General features: G+C 37.6%; 1 protein-coding gene across 1 annotated transcript in view; it reads right to left on the reverse strand.

The window, feature by feature from the left end:
• grm5b (glutamate receptor, metabotropic 5b) overlaps positions 1-8,632 on the reverse strand; it is a 57,319-nt gene extending 48,687 nt beyond the window's left edge. The window contains exons 1-2 of the mRNA XM_016242506.1: positions 8,502-8,632; positions 5,398-6,330 (exon numbers count right to left, since the gene is read on the reverse strand). Of these exons, the coding sequence (XP_016097992.1) occupies positions 5,398-6,070 (673 nt within the window). The 5' untranslated portion in view covers positions 6,071-6,330; positions 8,502-8,632. The remainder of the gene's footprint in view (positions 1-5,397; positions 6,331-8,501) is intronic.
• Between the last annotated feature and the right edge of the window lie 8,416 nt (positions 8,633-17,048).

Below are 17,048 nucleotides of genomic sequence, written 5' to 3' on the forward strand. Positions count from 1 at the left end.
TCACACCACTCCAGTCCATCAGGTCACATCTGGGGAAGACAAAAGGTGCGTGCTTGTAAGAACCAAATCTAGGAGTCCACAACCCATAATAACGCTTCCTTCAGTGAAAAAGTCCATCACCTGTTGTCCTCTTGAATCATAATTTACACACACATTTGTTTAGAGCTTTTTTGGTTTGTAAACAGTGCTTGATCTGTGCAGATTCCTCCCCTGATTCAGACGAGATGACTTTTTCACTGTAGAAAGCAATACTATGGATAGAGGACTCATATTTTAGCTGGAAGCAATGGTGTAAAGTTAAAACACCTTGATTGATTCGTTTCTTACAAACACGCAATGTTTGGCTTCACAAGACATTTAATTGATGGACTGGAGTGGTGTGGATTACTTGTGGATTATTGGGCCGTATTTTAACGATCTAAGCGCATGGTCTAAAGCGCAGAGCGCAAGTACACTTAGGACGTGTCCGAATACATTTTTGATAGTTTAACCACGGGAAAAAGGTCAGTGTACCAGGCACATGGTCAAAAAGGGTTGTACCTATTCTCTTAATGAGTCATGGGTGAGTTTTGGGCATAACGTGCAATAAACCAATCAGAGTCTCATCTCCCATTCCCTTTAAAAGCCAGTTGTACTCGCGCCATGGCGGATTCGCTGTTTTACATGGCAGAATTTGCAAGAGCAAAGACTAAACGTTTCTCCAGAGAGGAAAGGTTCTGCTCGTGCGCAAGGTTAAAAAGCGCAAGAGGACCATCTACAAGGCACAATAATAATCTTTGACATTGTAATCCTTTCATTTTGAATATTTGGCATGTTTGTGTGCTGCTGCACGTCCCTGTGTGTGTAATAAGCAGAGTGTTCACCCGTCAATAGCCATGTGCCAACAATGCACCTGAACACACCTCATTTTCAGACCAGCACGCCCATGGCCGCACAAATGGGCGCAAATGCATTTGCTGTTTAAACAACATGGTGCAGGATGTGAAAATGATAACTGCGTTAGGCTGAAACTGGCAAAAATCACTTGCGCTTGGCATCGCATTGCACCGGGTGTATGATAGGACCCATTGTGTTTATCAGCTGTTTGGACTCTCATTCTGACGGCACCCATTCACTGCAGAGGATCCATTGGTGAGCAAGTGATGCAATGCTACATTTCTACAAATCTGATGAAGAAACAAACTAGTAAACTCATCTGCTCACAAGTTGCTTTTACAGTTTATAATTGCGCTCTTGCAAACTATTATGACTCAAACTTTTAAAGGAAAATGTTTTAAAGACTGAAAGAGATGTTGAAGCTTAATGATGGGAATGTTGAAGTCATGCAATCGTGGTGTAGTTAATTTATAGCCTAGACTTCAAAATTCATGAACATTATCAAAATTCATGAACATTATAACGATGAACGAAATGTGTAAGAATCAACTTTTGTTAGTCACAGAGCTAATTCTCTGCAATAATCCAAAAGACAATGGAAAAATCCTACTGGGTTTTTGTCGAGGGATCCAGATTGATGATCATTTATGGGTTGGCCTACAAAAATATCACCACTACAGCACTTTATGATGTTATGGTTCAAAATTAAACATTTGTTTTAGTGATAATTTACCCAAAAAGGAATATTCCGTCATTATTTACTCTCCTTCAAATTATTCCAAACCTGTGGCTTTCTTCTGTAGAACAGAAACAAAACAACAAAATTAGAGCCCATTCTGTGTTCCACAGTAGAAAGGAATGACACAAGGGTGAGTTTTTTTTGGCTGAACTATCTCTTTAAAAACAAAAGTTCCATTTAGAACCATGACATCATTGGAGAACCTTTCAAAATTCCACTACGAACATTTTTGAGTACACTATCATTTTAAGACTAAGCATGTGTGATGAGCTCCTTAGATCTCCTCAAGCTGAATTTATTCTATTTCTCTTTCTGCTCTTCTCCAATGTTCTTCTCCTAATCGTGCTATTTGGCTTTCTCTCCGTTACGGCCGTCTCTCACTCACCTGCCCCCATCTCCGACTCTCTTCCAGCACTCGCCTCATGCCACTTTTTTCTGCTTTTAAATTCCACCCAATTTAGTTAAACTAATCTCACTTCCATCCTTCAATCGCTCTCTCCACAGCTGCTTATTCCTGAGCGGAGACGAGAGAGACGTATGAGATGCGCAGACAGAGAGAGAGACGGATGCAAGCGTGGGAAGAGAGCTGAAGTCCTTGAGATCTTAAGTGAAGGTTACACTCCACCAGATTCTGACACACACACACACACACACACACACAATTACAAACACACACACATTCTGTACTGAATGATGATTATGAACACAATGGCTTCATTTACCATGACTACTGTGTGTGCTTTCCCAGCATGCTTTGCAGAAGAGATGGCCATAACTATGTCTGATGTTAGTGATGCCAAATGTCATTGGCATCCTGTAACAGATCAAACGTGTCAAATTTTAATATGTGCCTATTCAAATGACAAAAATTAGATTTGAAAGCTATCAGCTACTGAGAGCTGTTCAGTCTGTTTCATACACTAAAATACTGTATGACTTTAGACAACTTGGAATATGTTGCATGGTTCATATGGACCAATTTTTGGTGTTTTTTAATGGTGTAATTTTTGGGAGATTTACAGTCCCTAGTCACCATTCATTCACACTGTGAACATTTTTTTTAACTGACTTGTTGTTGTTTTTTTGTTGCACTGAAAAATGAAAGTTACACAGGTTTGGAACAAACTGAGGGATAATTAACACAAATAATGAATATTTTTTCAGTCTGTGAATCTTTGTTATATTTTATTTGTCCATTCATTAACAGGTATGTCGGGGTGAAGATCTTCTTGTCCATTGCTGTGTGTGTGTGTGTGTGTTTACCAGTTCAGTTTTACACTGTCTGCCATCTTAATTAAGTCTGGGACACATTCCAGGTCCTCAGCTTTGGGGACCAGTCAGTAAAAGTGCTTACAACTCTGAACCACATACACACACAAACACACTCTTGAGTCTCAGAGATCAGACATGGAGTGGGGGGTGGGTGTTTCTGGAGCCGTGGAATACAGTGGGATGAAAGGAGAGCGAGTGGAGTGGGGGGAAGGAAGTACATCATATGTATGTGTGTGTGTGTGTGTGTGTGTGTGTGTGTGTGTGTGTGTGTGTGTGTGTGTGTGTGTGTGTGTGTGTGTGTATATGTGTATCTTGAGTCTCAGAGATCAGACATGGAGTGGGGGGTGGGTGTTTCTGGAGCCGTGGAATACAGTGGGATGAAAGGAGAGCGAGTGGAGTGGGGGGAAGGAAGTACATCATATGTATGTGTGTGTGTGTGTGAGTGTGTGTGTGTGTGTGTGTGTGTGTATGTGTGTGTGTAAGTGTACCTGTTTTTCTATTCTGGTGGGGACTTAAACCTGAATACCCACAGACTCATGGGGACTTGTGTCACGGTGGGGACCTAAATTGAGGTCCCCACAGGTAAACAAGCTAATAAATCACACAGAATTAAGTTTTTTGAAAATCTAAAAATGCAGAAAGTTTCCTGTGAGGCAGGGGTGGGGAACGTTGATCCTGGAGGGCCATTCTCCTGCAAAGTTTAGTTCCAACCCTGAAAAACCCTAAAAAAATACCTAACTGCATCCTGGAGACCTTGATTAGCTGGTTCAGGTGTCTTTGATTAGGGTTGGAGCTAAACTCTGCAGGGACACCGGCCCTCCAGGATCAACGTTCCCCACCCCTGCTGTAAGGGGTAGGTTTAGGTTTAGGGTTGGTGTAGGGCAATAGAAAATACGGTCTGTACAGTAGAAAAAGCATTACGCCTATGGAGAGTCCCCACAAGGATAGCAAACCAGACATGTGTGTGTATGTGTGTGTGTGTGTGTGTGTGTGTGTGTGTGTGTGTGTGTGTGTGTGTGTGTGTGTGTGTGAGACCTCAGAGGAAAAGAAACATATTAAGGTGTAAGAACAGAGTCGTAAGCCTGGAGCATCTGAAGAGCAGAGCTATGACTACAACTAAAACTAAGATGGAAAATGTTGCTTTAAAAAATTGTAATGCAAAGTAAACAAAAACCTAAGACTCATTGAAACAAAAACCATTTGAAATGAAATACATGATGGCAATCATCTAAAATCAGAAAACTATCCCATTCATCTCAGTGGTAGCTGCTCGACTAGTGCAATATTTGCTCTCAAGCCAATCACCTGAGCTGTAAATGTCATGTGACTAAACTTTTAGTCACACTCTGATGTTTTTCTTTTGCTTTTGCTCTTTACAGATGTCCACACACACACACACACACACACACACTTCGCAAACATCTTAACGCACAATTCCCATCTGACACTAAAAGAGTCCACAATGACAGAACACATGTGACACTTCTGTAACAGACACCATGCACATCACGCCTCATCGCTGTCGTGTGTGTGTGTGTGTGTGGGCGGCACTGCACTGATGCAGCATATAAAGTAGCATGGCAAAACAAGTGATATTTTAGCTATGAGTTTGCAGTTTAAATGGAATGTTAACATCACTACTGTGATAAAATACACAAACAATAGACCACTATTACATGCCTTTTCAGCATACATGGAAAACGAACAGTCCAATTCATAAACAAATGACTCTTTAAAAAAGGTCATAACAAGAATCGGATCATAAAAAACTCAAAAGTTGAATCAGTCTAATACATTTCTTGCTGAATCCACTTCACAAAAAAAATGACTCTTATGATCTGATTCCTGTAATGAATTGGTTAAAAAGAATCACAAGTTGATTCAGTATAATTAATTACTTGCTTAATACAATTTACAAAGTAATGACTCTTATGATCCAGTTCCTATAACAAATTGGTCAAAAAGAATCATAAATATCAAATTGCTGAATCCATTTCACAATTGGATGAATTTTATGATGTGTTTTCTGTAATGAATTGGTCGGAGAGACACAAGTTGAATCAGTCAAACAAATGACTCTTGTGATTTGAATCCTGTAATAAATTGGTCAAAAAGTCTCACAAATTGAAACTAATGAATTAGTCACTGAATCCAATTCACAAACCAAAGACTGATTTTTGCAATGAATCATTCAAAAAGACAAGTTAAAACAGTCCAATTAATTACTGAATGCAATTCACAATCACAAACAAATGACTCTTTTGATCAGATTCCTGTAATGAATTGGTAAAAAAAAGAATGACTCTTATGATCTAATCATTGCAATGAATTGACAAAAAGACTGACATGTTGAATTAGTCTAATGAATTAGTCACTGAATCCAATTCACAAACAAAAGACTCTTATGATGTGATTCTTGTAATGAATTGGTCAAAATGACTCACAAACTTCAGTCTGAATCCACTTACTGACTCACATCTGGATGTTGACTATGTAAATTAATCACTCACCCTCAGTGTGGATTGCAGAAACGTAGGTCCAGTTGTATCTCTTCACTATGTCCACCATGGCTCTGGCCTGCTGGGCATCCGACGGCACAACCCTCATGAAGTATTTGAAGAGTGATTTGTCGCTGAGGTCCATACTGGTGGCGGAGTATGCGATCTGCGGGATATTAAACAGCTGCAGTAAATTCTGCACTTGAATGGCCACAGAACTCGAACCCGGACCGATCAGCCCTACGATTGGCTTCTTGCCCTTCATGGGCGTGGCTCCCGGATCCGCGCACCTGGTCCCGCCCCCAGCCTCCTCGCTTTCGTCGGCGGCGACCAACGAGTCCCGTATGAACTCGATGCTTTGCTCCAGAGCGACGGAGGAATGCCAGCAGGAGTCTCGGATCTCGCAGCCCAGCGTGACGTTGGAGAGGATTTTGGGGTCGGCGTTGATTCGGTCCAGCGTGTGCATCATGGCCTCCACACGCTGGATGCCGTACTGCTCTCGAACTGCCCCGCATTTGCGCTCGTGCACTTTGTCGGCCGGCGGCTGGTGGTGGACGGAAAAGAGGGCGCCGATGATGATGTCACCGGGAATGTGGGCCACGACGCGCCGCTCGTTGGACTGGGCCACCGTCGCCAGGGACGCCAGTCGCCATAGCAACACTGTGAAGAGATACAGGCTGACCATATCGGAGTAAATTAGAGGGCGTGTCTTTGTTCCTGTTCGGGCCAAAGACGCGATCACAGTGAAGAAGTTCAGTCCAGTTGCTTCGCTCCTTCTCTGAACTTGCTATTTCTGACTGCACAAAAAGGGGAATCTGGAATCATGCGGCTTTGAACTGTGCTGTCATTTGTCCGAAAGCTTCTATGACGACCCTGAGAAGGATGCTGGGTCGTTGCCGTGGCAACTTGGAGCTGGGTACGGCATGAGATGAGGGGCCTCATAACCTTGAATGAGAGGAGATGGACACAGCAATGTTATTATATACACACAAACAGACATGGGAAATGTACAATGAACATTTTTTTTTATTATTATAGCACATTTTACAAGAAAATATTATTCCAGTCTTTCTGCTTCAAAATTTCACACTTAATTCAATATATTTGCAGTTTTTTAAATGAGAAAATAAATTAATTTACATTTTTTATTATTTGTAAAATTTACTAGCAATTTCTGAGTGAAAATTGTTTCTACACTATTGTTTAATGACATCATTCTACAGGAAAGCTGTTTTTAAAACATAAAAGTGTGATAAAGTTAGTGTGGGATTTACTTTTACTCAGAAATGTTGTAGTAGAAAGACTGAACATTTTCTTGTAAATCATACTTTAATTTAAGTTTTGTTTTATTTACAACTCAATTTACAACTTTATTTACAAATCATCTTTGTAATTTACTAGCAATTTCTGGGTAAAAGTAAATCTTACACCAATTTCTATCACACTTCTATGTTTTAAACAGCTTTCCTGTAGAATCATCAAATTTTTGAAAATTGATAACAGTGAAAATTGTTTCTACACCAACTCGCATCAGCTTAAATTAAGTTTAGTCTCGTATAAACTTTCAAATGAAGTTGAAATTAGTTAAATTACTTTAATGAGTTGAAATAATGGAACTTTCAGAATGCATGTAGAGTTCCATTTCCAGACTAAAATTCCAGTATACCTCTGTAAACAAATGAACTAGGGCTATCAAATAGATTAATCATGATAAATCGCATTAAAAATAAAAGTTTGTGTTTACATAATATATGTGTGTGTACTGTGTTTATGTAAATATAAACACACACACATACATACGTATATTTAAGAAGCATATGCAATACATATTTATATTTATATATAATATAAATCACAAATAAATATGTAAATATTTCTTTGATATATACATGTACTGTATGTGTGTATTTATACATAAATATACACACATATATTATGCAAACACAAACTTTTATTTTGGATGCGATTAATTGCAATTAATCGATTTGACAGCCCTCAAATGAACACTACAAAACCATTCTGGAATATAATGAAGGTAAAAATCTCTGATGTAGAGGTTTCAGTGTGCCATGATGTTTTTTAAAGTGCAACGAAAAAGCCAGCATTTCTACATAGCTGAGAAAGCTTTCATGCCCTCGACATGAATAAAAAAAACACTTATTTTGGCTGTCAGATCCATTCATTCCAAGTGCAGACCAAAAATGAGGTGACAATTTTTCAGAATAAAAACAGGAGAGCATTTACAGAATGAATGGACTTGCACTGCGTGGTTTTCACAAGCAACTCATTTTAGTCTCACAGCAATGGCATCTGTATAAATAAAGACCAGCATAAATGAATTCCCTCATTCAGCTGCATTCAAGGGCCGGTTTCATCTGCCAAACCGCAGATTGGATCCTGGGTCCTTGTTAAAATGTGGGGTCCATTAGAGAGACGATGAAAAAGCTGCCTCGCTTTCGAATAAAAGATTATGGCAAGAGCTGAATGGAAGGGAATATAACTAATGCATCACACTGAACCATCCTTCTGCCTCCGGCATGAAAGAAACAATAGGAGGGGAAACAAACTGCAATCCCACAAAAACCTCGCCAATATCAGGCATTCGCATTGAAATCATGCTGGCATTTAATGCACACTTCATTCAAATGAATGCAAATGTCAGGCTGATAGGGCAGAGAGCTCCACTCAAAGATCGAACGGGACGGATGAGAGTGAACGACCTTGCCGTTGATCACCGAGAGAACGGGAGCTTTGCGCTGTCCGCGGTGCTGAAACGCATCACACCGCAGTGGCCAAAGAACTCCATGTGCTCAAATGCATCTCATAAACAACCTACTGTATCTCCTCAGTCTTGTTAAGACACTGCGTATTTAACATTGCAAATATAACATTCTTACTAAGTCATACGTGCAATTCTTATGAAATTGCACATGATACATTCCCAGTAAGTCCTACTGGTACCCATGCAACCGATATGCTCGCAGTCGGTGGATAATCTACAGAGAGCCAAACACAGAAAGAGAGCGCGCGTTCCTCTTTCCAGAACATCATCGCTTCCACAGATCCAAACTCGCGCGCAGTGTCTGTGGTGATGTTCTGGAGACGGTCCTTCTTACCTGCCCCGCGACGCAATCCACTAAGGTCACGTATGGCGCGTAGCCTACTTCCCACAGGTGTATCGTCGGAGATTTGGGGTCGGTAGCCCGGTAAACGGCGGGGCACTGGAGAGCCACAGCTGTAGTGTCGTCTCGTCTTCTTGGCACGCACTAACACTGCCGAAGCGTGATCAGGCACACACATCCCAGTCCGCGACTCAACCCCTCCCACCCGTGAACCCCGAGACTGGCTGCATCCAACCGGCCGCGGCACCTGCAAGCCTGCGCTTCTCCTCCTCACGTCTAGTGCTGATTATTTACAGTGATTATTTTATCACTGAATGGTTCAACGTGAGACAAACGACCATGGGGCCGTTTACGAAACATGCTTTTCTGCTGTTGTGAATGAATGGATGAGGCTCTAACGCAGGTAATGGGGTGCCTGCTTATGAATGACAATATTTTAAATTATTTATTTTTGTTTCGGAACCCCATCAAGGAGCAAGATCGCATATGTTTTTAAAATGTGAGGGGCCCCAAACCTATCCCTGCGGTACCCCACCTCAAACAGACACAAACCAGCAGAAGACCACCACCTTGTGGCACTTAACTATTCGGGAATGAAATATAAATTGCCGCTTTTCAAAATCTAAGGGATTATGTTTATTTAATTCAGTGGATTTAAGATCAGATACAGGCTAAATTAACACCAGTGTGAATGTATAAGGAGGTAACGTGAATGAAAATGACTGAACCCAAAAATAAACAGTCCATGTTAGTGCCTTAAAGGTACATATAAGTACCTAAAGTGTACATATTAGTTCCTAAAAGGTACAAAAAGTGCGCCTTTTGAAAAGGTACTGCCCCAGTGACAGCTTTTGTACCTTTTTTTCTGAGAGTGTATTCAACAAGGTCAAAAAATAAAAAAGTACGCTATGCTGCTTGATTTTACAATTTGGTATTTGTTGTTATATTATTTTAATTTATTATCATAACCATAAACACACTTGTTTGTAGCGCAAATAGTTTTACCGTTCAGTGCACTGTTATTCTTTACACGTTTGGAAAGACATAAAGGTGAGTAAATCATAACAGAATTGAAATTTTACTGTAAACTAGCCCTTTAAAATGAAAATTAGATTTTCTCATGAGCTAAGAAAAGAGAGTGAAAGAAGACCAATGGGATTCCAGTAATGTAACAGTTGAAATACAGAAGATATTATATTATTAATTTAAAAATGTATTTAAAAAAAAAAATTTTTAAGAAACTTTAAATAAATATTTAGTAAACAAAAAGGAAAAAGTCAATTAATTTATTTTAATATTAATTGTATTGGTAGTTATTTCTGAAAGCAATTTCTTAATGTGAGAACATATATGCTATATAGTGATCACAACACAATTTTAAGTTACTCACCAGCAAACTTTATTTTCCGGAGTCTATTTCAAGCCAGCATGATGTTGCTAAAGCTTCTACTCGATCTGGAAGAGCGCTTCACTTCTATTAAGAAGTATTTCTTTACCGGATGGGGCTTTTTAGCCAAAGTGGCTTTGGGTTTCGCACGGGATTAATGTGCCCGCCAACTGCGCGTGGGATTAACGACCATTAAAAGGGCAAAACCACTCCAGCAGCTTCCTGTGATGTTTACCACACAATACGGATAGTCATAAATCTCTCTAAATTTCTCATACTCACTCAATGTCGTAATTTAGGCTATACCCTCTCGTTTTCGCCCCTTTACATTACTGAGAAAAGCACGAGTTAGTTTAGACTGGTTTTGGCTATTGGTCTTTTCAACAGGACACTAAATTCAAACCAGCTAATCTTCTTAATCTCACATTTTCGCCAAGTATTTCTCTTAAAAGTCTGACTGAGGGGGCGTTTACCACAAAATGGATTACAGCGGAAAATCTGCTCCCATATTCATATGCAAACATCTAAAAAGAATAAACAATATGCTGAACATTAAGCCCACGCTAAACCCAACCAGCTTTCAAACCTTACCCAACAAAAGCAAACAGCAAGCTATATGATTCTGTGAGGGCTGATATAACATATATATTTCTTCATATATTTGATTGTTTTCATATATATTTTGCATGTGTATTGCGGAGCTGTCTGAAGGACTGTGGCCCCATAACAAGGTCAAAAGTTTTACTGAAAATATCTATCTATCTATCTATCTATCTATCTATCTATCTATCTGTCTGTCTGTCTGTCTGTCTATCTATCTGTCTATCTGTCTACCTGTCTACCTGTCTGTCTGTCTGTCTATCTGTCTACCTATCTGTCTGTCTGTCTGTCTATCTATCTATCTGTCTACCTATCTGTCTGTCTGTCAGTCTGTCTGTCTATTTATCTATCTGTCTGTCTGTCTGTTCGTCTGTCTGTCTGTCTGTCTATCTATCTATCTATCTGTCTGTCTATCTGTCTACCTATCTATCTACCTATCTGTCTGTCTGTCTGTCTATCTGTCTGTCTGTCTGTCTATCTATCTGTCTATCTATCTGTCTACCTATCTATCTGTCTGTCTGTCTATCTATCTGTCTATCTGTCTACCTGTATGTCTGTCTGTCTGTCTGTCTATCTGTCTACCTATCTGTCTGTCTGTCTGTCTGTCTATCTATCTATCTATCTATCTATCGGTCTGTCTGTCTGTCTGTCTGTCTGTCTGTCTGTCTGTCTGTCTGTCTATCTATCTATCATCTATCTATCAAAAATCCCAATATAGCTCTTAGGTAAACAAATGAACACAATAAAATCCACTCCGGAATACAAAGGTTTACCAATGATTTTAGCAGAAAGGTCAATTATTAATTGCATTGTCTGTAGGCCAAAACAATGGTTTGATATGCTATAATTTCATGAATTTTATGTTGTATAATTACTGTTAAATTTAACCAAAAATGCCATTAAACAGGATATAATATGCTATCTAAAGGAATAGTTCACACAAAAATGACAATTTGCTGAAACTGTACTCACCCTCAGGTCATCCAAGATTAGGATGAGTTTGTTTCTTCATCAGATCTGGAGAAATGTAGCATTGCATCAGTGTCTCAGCAATGGATCCTCTGCAGTGAATGGGTGCCGTCAGAATGAGAGTCCAAACAGCTGATAAAAACATCACAATAATCCACACCACTCCAGTCCATCAGTTAATGTCTTGAGAAGCCAAAAGCTGTGTGTTTGTAAGAAACAAATCCATCAAGGCATTTTAACTTTAAGCCATTGTTTCTGGTCAAAATACGAGTCCATAATTCATATAATAACGCTTCCTCCAGTGGAAAAAGTCCATTCCCTGCTTTCATCTCACATCAACAACCACCAACATATTTGTTTAGACTATTTTGGACTGTTTTGTTTGTAATAGCTGCTTGATCTGTGCATATTTCTCTCCTGATTCAGACCAGATGACTGTTTCACTGATAAAGCATTCCCTATTTCTTTAATGGCATGTTCCCAATGTGACAACATACCCCGCTATTGGAGCAAGTTATCATAAAAGGTCAGAACATGTTAAATCAAGGGTGCCCAAACTCGGTCCTGGAGGGCCGGTGTCCTGCAGAGTTTAGCTCCAACCAGCTCCAAAACACCTGCCTGTAAGTTTCTAGTATGCCTAGTAAGAGCTTGATTAGCTGCTTCAGTTGTGTTTAATTGGGGTTGGATCTAAACTCTGCAGGACATCGGCCCTCCAGGACCGAGTTTGGACACCCCTGTGCTAAATCCTCTTTTTTTTTTTTTTCAAAACAATAATGGTGGAGATGTTCAATGTTTTTGTAGCAAAGACAAATATATTTTTAACCTTGTTATTTTACACATTATTTACTCAAGACAGGATATTTTAGAATTGTACACATACAATATTTTACAACAGGCCAGTATCATTACAATCAATAGTGCTAAACCTCCTCCCGCTGAAATCATGTGACCCATCTAATCCCTGTTCACTTGACCGCTGGTTGTTCATCCAAATGCTCAGAGACGCAGCAACCAGCGCTGGAATGCTGCTAATAGCATTATGCTTGTTAATTATAGAATTAGCATGATTGAGACCGCAGAGTGTAGGCTTGTAATAAATTACACTCAGATGCTGGAAAGCTTCCTAAACGCTTCTTAGAAAGTACAAGAGTAATTGTTCAATGGCTTCTGGGGTCAGGTTACTATGGCAACCCCTCCCAACCGCTCTTGAAGGCGTACTAACGAGTAATCAGAGGCTCAAGTGTGTAATTGAGTCCTCATGCACATGCAATACACACAAACACACACACATTAAGTCAAGCAAACTCCAAAACAGTACAACATTCAAAGTTCAAAAGAGACCGAACCCACCCACACACACACACACACACACACACACACACACTTGTAATTTAAACAGAAATCATTCATAAAGGACATGCCAGCTTCCTGAATTACTCTTAAACACACACACACACACTCAAAAGCTGGACGTGTGCGTGGGAAGAGCCGCTCAAACTGGTGTGAGAGTGACTCACAGTCTGCTGTGCAGCTTCATGGAGTCACATTAAAGGATGTTCTCACAACGCACACTGGCTGTGAATCACAGAGGCTTTAAGGAGGGTCTTAAACCCATAATTAAGGCTTGACACCCACTAAAAAGTACATATTATTTCTTTAAAAGCAAATATTCTTTTTACTTTTCAACGGCAAATTCTCAGTAATGACAAAACTCAAACTTGCCACTAAATATAGTTCTGAAGTAACCATGGCGACAGTGGCTTTATTCAGGACAAGGAGGAGCCAAAAGTAACAATTTAGGAATGAACCAATGAAAAATGTTTGTTAACTATTAATTTGAATACTGATGGTACACTGACAGAGCATGACAAGTATTGTCATCACTTCATTATATATTTATATATCACAAATATACATTATAATCAGTATTGCTATTGTTAACTAAAACTAACATTATTAATTGTGTTTTTTTGTTCATTCAAATAAAGCTGAAACTAAATAACAAATAAACATTAGATGAAAAACTTAAAGGAAACATATGCTTAATAATAAGCTAAAATTACTAAAACTAATCAACCACGAAAAACATGTCGTTTGACACCTAATCTGAATATTAGATGGTACACTGACAAAACATGACAATTTTATAATTTCATTACATATTTATATATCACAAGTATATCATAATCAGTATTGTTAACTAAGACAATATTGAAAAGCAAAACTTAAAGTAGTAATTTTTACTACTAATAGTACTAAATTAGCACTAAAACTACTAAAATTGTAAGTAAAATAAAAAGAAATCAAAGCTAAATAGAAATATAAAAAAAAACTAAATTACAAAAGCACATTACAAAATTACTAAAACTAAAATTAAAATGAATACACACACACACAACTGTGCTAGGTGAACTTCACAAGGCAAATCACAAAAGAGAGCAAAAATGTTTCCATATGACGTCACAAATCCCTCTTATTCTGTAATCCCTCCCCTCCAACTCCATTCTGTTATTGAAACAGCACATTTTCACAGTTCAATCAATTCCTGATGGATGAAATCAATTGCCTGCATCTGTTACTGTTGTCTGTCCTGTTTCATTTATATTCACAAATATGTCAGATTGCAGAAGTATGAAGAGACTGAACCTCAGTGTGCTTGTGAACTGAAGGCCAGAGGTGATGTTGTGAGTGGGCGGCGTGTGCCGAGAGAGATTATCTTTCTACAAATAAGACAAAACCCATAAAAATGACAGTAAATCAATTACTCAATGGCATCTCAAAATGACATTGACATAATCTCTGTTGCCATAGAAACAGATGATATAGGAAGATTCCTGCATCTGAAAAGCTGCTACCAATAAGTGATGGTTATAGGGACATGAGAGGAACCGTTTCTCCATTCGCAGCCACATGCAGTTCTGTCGAATCACTCAGATGTAGTTTTTATTAAAAAAAAGTATTATTTGTTTTCCAGCTTTCAGGGCAGCAGTTGTACGGTTTTGAGTCAATCCTCCAATGGCATAAAATGCAGTTTTCTAACATCTTGTTCAAAACGGTGTTAATTTAACCAGCTAATTACGGTCTATACAGAAATAAACCTTCAATAGGAAAATACACTACTGTTCAAAAGTTTCAGTGTAGCTTTTTAGGCATTTGCTATTAACGGTTTCAACTTCTAATAAAATCTCAAATATCCCCAGTCAGTGTTATTGTAGTATCATTGAGATACTATTTAGTTTATTATTAATATTTAATATAATTTGTATTATTGAAATATTAATATTAATAAAAGTAGTTAAATGAGAAAGTACTCTACTGTTCAAAAGTTTGGGTTGGTAATATTTGTAATGTTTTTGAAAGTCTCATGCTCACCAGAGTTGCAAAAACACTGTAAAAAATGTAATTGTGTAATTCTGTATATTTTGATATATATGTTTTCTATGTGAATATATTGTAAAATATAATTTATTCCTGTGATCAAAGCTGTATTTTCAGCATCATTACTCCAGTCTTCAGTGTCACATGATCTTCAGAGATCATTCTAATATGCTGATTTGCTGCTCAAGAAACATTTCTAATTATTATCAATGTTGAAAACACTTGTGCTGCTTCATATTTTCATGGAAAGTGATATATTTTATTTTTCATTATTATTTGATGAATCAAAAGTTCAAAAGAACAGCATTTATTTGAAAAATAAACATTTTGCATTATGAATGTCTTTATTGTCTCTTTTGACCAATTGAATGCATCCTACCTGAATAAAAGTATTAATTTCTTTGAAAAAAAAAAACTGTAGTGTATAAACATTAAAAACGGTCAACTGGCACCTTTAGTTAAAGCCTTTCATAACCTGTGATTTCCACCATGTAGAATTTAACCCACCTGTGTTGCATTTAACCAACTGAACTGGTCTCATCCATACAGACTAAATCACCACACAGAGGCCAAACACAGGGACTCCCACAGATGGCCGTGGGATATGGAATGACAATCCTGCCATAATTAGAAATAAATAAATATAAATATTTATATTTTATATAATTTATATTATAAATATAAATATTTATTTGTGCTTTTTTACATTTCTTTGTACATTTCTTTATTTATTTCTAATTATGGCAGGATTGGGATTCCATATTGGGAAGCTCTGACGTGGAAATGAGGAAATGACTGAAGCCAGCTCCATTCAGTGAGCATCTTGGCTTTTATCCAGTGCTGACTGGCAAAAGTTCAACTCACACTGCTGCCTGTAGACCACTTGAGGTATTAAAGTCAAATTCAGTGCTTCTGGAGTATTTGCAGTCGGGCAGCCGGCCAGTATATCTAACTGGCATGAATAACTATGTTATATTTAGACTACAAGTCAGTCAAACACATATGGTTGTATTTTTCATGCTAACATAAACCATAGCTTTCCAAAAAACTACTTTCAGTGAATCTGAAACCAGTATTCATGAATATTCAGCATTACAAAAACAGCTTTTCAGGCATTGCAATAGAAAATCCAACTTCTAAAAAAAAAATGCCAGTGTTATTTTAGTATCATTTATATACTATTATAGTTTTTATTAATATTTTGAATCAGTTTTGATTTTTATATATTTCACTTTAAATTTTTAGCAATTTTGTTGTTTTTCTGTCATTTTTAGTCGTTTTTTATTCTTTTTCTTTTTTAATTTATGTCTATACAGATTTTATAAATTTTTATTTAATTTTAGTTATTTTAGTGGGCCAGTATATGTAATTCACATGAATAACCATGTTATATTTAGACTACTAGTCTTTCAAATATATCTAGTTGTATTAATCATAATAACATAAACCACAGCTTTCCAAAAATCTATTTTCACTGAATCTGAAATCAGTTTTTTTAATTTTTAGTATTTAAAAAAATATATAAATTATATATATATATATATATGTGTGTGTGTGTGTGTGTGTATAGTTTTCATTGTTTTTTTATTTCAGTTTTGGCTTTTGTTATTTTAGTACATCAAGTTCAATTAAATGAGAAATGTTGTCTTGGCAACCAGCTATCTTATTTTATATGAAAATGTAGGTTCCGTTTTAGTTAAATATAATAATCCTGTTCCCGATGTAGAACAACATTCTTGTAAATGTCATTTACAGAATGAATATGATGCACCATTAATCAAAAACAGTGGCCTTAAAAGTATTTGTACACTTAAGTGACACTTTCAATTTCTGAATATCACTAAATTAGAAGAAAAATATCAGAACTAACTTTTTCGGGGCCATTTTTAAATCGCATTAACTAAAAACATGTTCTACTAACATTTCACAAGCAAAGCATCACAATAAAATCATTTTATTAAACCTAACAACATTCTTTTCTCTAAACATTTGCACAAAATGTGCATTCATGCTATCTTTCTTCAAAATGACGGGCAATAAGGATATTTTCTCATCGAATGCAGTTGCATTCAGACATTTCTAAGTAGCTAAATTCTTTTATGGGCCACTCTTTGCATCATGAATGAAATGCACAAGCTGTTTGATTGTGTAGATGAACACTGAGTGTAGAGAGAGAAAGAAACCCCACGGCTGTAGTAATCCTGTGA

Source organism: Sinocyclocheilus grahami, unplaced genomic scaffold (assembly GCF_001515645.1).
Source record: "Sinocyclocheilus grahami isolate Dianchi unplaced genomic scaffold, SAMN03320097.WGS_v1.1 scaffold661.1, whole genome shotgun sequence".
NCBI classification, from domain to species: Eukaryota; Metazoa; Chordata; class Actinopteri; order Cypriniformes; family Cyprinidae; genus Sinocyclocheilus; species Sinocyclocheilus grahami.